The sequence below is a fragment of the Charadrius vociferus genome, unplaced genomic scaffold, assembly GCF_000708025.1.
Source record: "Charadrius vociferus isolate BGI_N301 unplaced genomic scaffold, ASM70802v2 scaffold54, whole genome shotgun sequence".
Classification (NCBI taxonomy): Eukaryota; Metazoa; Chordata; class Aves; order Charadriiformes; family Charadriidae; genus Charadrius; species Charadrius vociferus.
This window is the reverse complement of record NW_009648350.1, coordinates 4,679,769-4,681,356: the sequence shown is the minus strand read 5'-3', so window position 1 is coordinate 4,681,356 and position 1,588 is coordinate 4,679,769. Positions and strand designations below refer to the sequence as shown.

The following is a 1,588-nucleotide window of genomic DNA, read 5'->3' as shown; positions in this document are numbered from 1 at the left end:
GGGGGGCGGGACAGCGGATCCCGGGGCTGGGGTGCCCGGGCTGACGCCTCTGCTCAGTTCCAGCTGGCCGTGCCCGTCGCCGTGGTCTTCGCCCCGGGGTCGGTGCCTGGGGACCTGCCGAGGCCGCTGCCGTTCAGGGACGTGCAGGAGATGGAGATTTCTGTGAACCGTGAGAGACCCCTCCGGCTGTCCCCAATCCCTCTGTCCCTCCCGGTTGGCCTCGTCCTTCCCCCGGGGTGTCCCCGTGTGCCGTGCCCACAGCTTCCGTCCCCGGGAGGCTGGCACCGGCTATCAGCCTGGAGCTGCCCGAATCCGTGTCTGCCAACACCGTCCCATCCTGAGCCGGCAGTACGGGGGAGCAGCAAGGTCCCAAGGATCAGGGCTGATGGCAGCCCTCGGGAGGGCCCAAAGTACCTTGTGGCGTGTGTCCCCGTGGGGCTGTCCTGTGTCCCTCTTGGCACCCGGCTCCGATGAAGGGCCGGGGTGAGCGATTTCACTCAGGCTTTCTCCCCTGGCAGTGAGAACCACCGTCACGTCCCGCTATGAGACGGTCTATCGCAGCACCACGGCTCAGGAGGAGGCAGCGCTGGAGGCGGCTACTGCAGGAGGTACCAAGACGAGGGATCGCGGTAGTTGCGGGAGCTCCGTTGGGGAGGAAGCTCTTCTTTCTGAGGCTGGTTGAGCAGAGGATCGGCTTTGCTGTGTCTCAGGGTGGGACAGGGGTTGGAGCGAAATTCCCAACCCTGCTTATGCCTTCGTCTTCCCCAGAGGCAGACGCTGCTCTGCACCTGCTGCAGGATGCCTCGTTGGGCTCTCTGACCTTGTATGTGGTCCCCGAAAACTCATCTCTCCTGCCTCAGGTAGGGAGCAGCACCCTACGGTGCCAGCCTCCGCGGACTTCACCCCTCGAAGATGCCCTGGGGGGGAGGCAACTGTCCCCAGGGCTGTCGCAGGTGGCACCGTGCTCTTCTTGGGTGTGTTGGTGGGAGCCAGCCCTGCTCCCGGCCCTCACCCCTGCCCCTTCCCCAGGGCATCAGCGTCTACGTGGGGAAGCACCGCAGCGCCCTGGTGAGGGCTGAGGGGAACCTGGCCGCCCTCCGCATCCGCCTCCAGCAGCTCACGCAGGTGATGTCTTTCACGGCCAGCTCCATCACTGCTGCCCTCTCGGACCGTGTGCCTGATGGCCAGCTCGGCCCTGATGCCCGGCGGCACTTGAAATCCAGCCTGGGTACGGACGTGTGCCCCGGCCCCGTTCCCTGACCTGGGAAAGGTCTGCTGGCTGTGGGGGAAGTGCTGTTCCTGCTGTACCTGTAGCATCCCTGGATGTCTTCTGGGGTAACAGACCCTGGGGTCTTCCCTTTGCCCTTGGTTGTTGCTTTGGGCTGGGATCCATGCTGTGATTGCTGTGTGTTGGGGCACTGGTACATGAGCCCGCGTTGGGAAAGGCCAGGGAGGAGGGGGTTGTGTCCTGCTGCTCCTGGGAGCTCTGTCGTGGCCACATGCCCGGCCTCGGCGCCAACAAGCAGTGGCTGTGCCAGTGCCTCACAGGCTCTGTGGGTCCTCGGCAGGGTACGAGATCACCTTCAGC

At 65.3% G+C, this 1,588-nt stretch overlaps 1 protein-coding gene across 1 annotated transcript in view; it reads left to right on the top strand.

Annotated features, from left to right (window-relative positions):
* Positions 1 to 1,588, top strand: part of PIGS (phosphatidylinositol glycan anchor biosynthesis, class S) — a 5,287-nt gene that overhangs the window by 1,667 nt on the left and 2,032 nt on the right. The window contains 5 exon segments of the mRNA XM_009885238.1: positions 64 to 169; positions 519 to 608; positions 769 to 860; positions 1,030 to 1,228; positions 1,569 to 1,588. The exon segment at positions 1,569 to 1,588 is cut by the window's right edge and continues 12 nt beyond it. Coding sequence (XP_009883540.1) covers positions 64 to 169; positions 519 to 608; positions 769 to 860; positions 1,030 to 1,228; positions 1,569 to 1,588 — 507 coding nt within the window.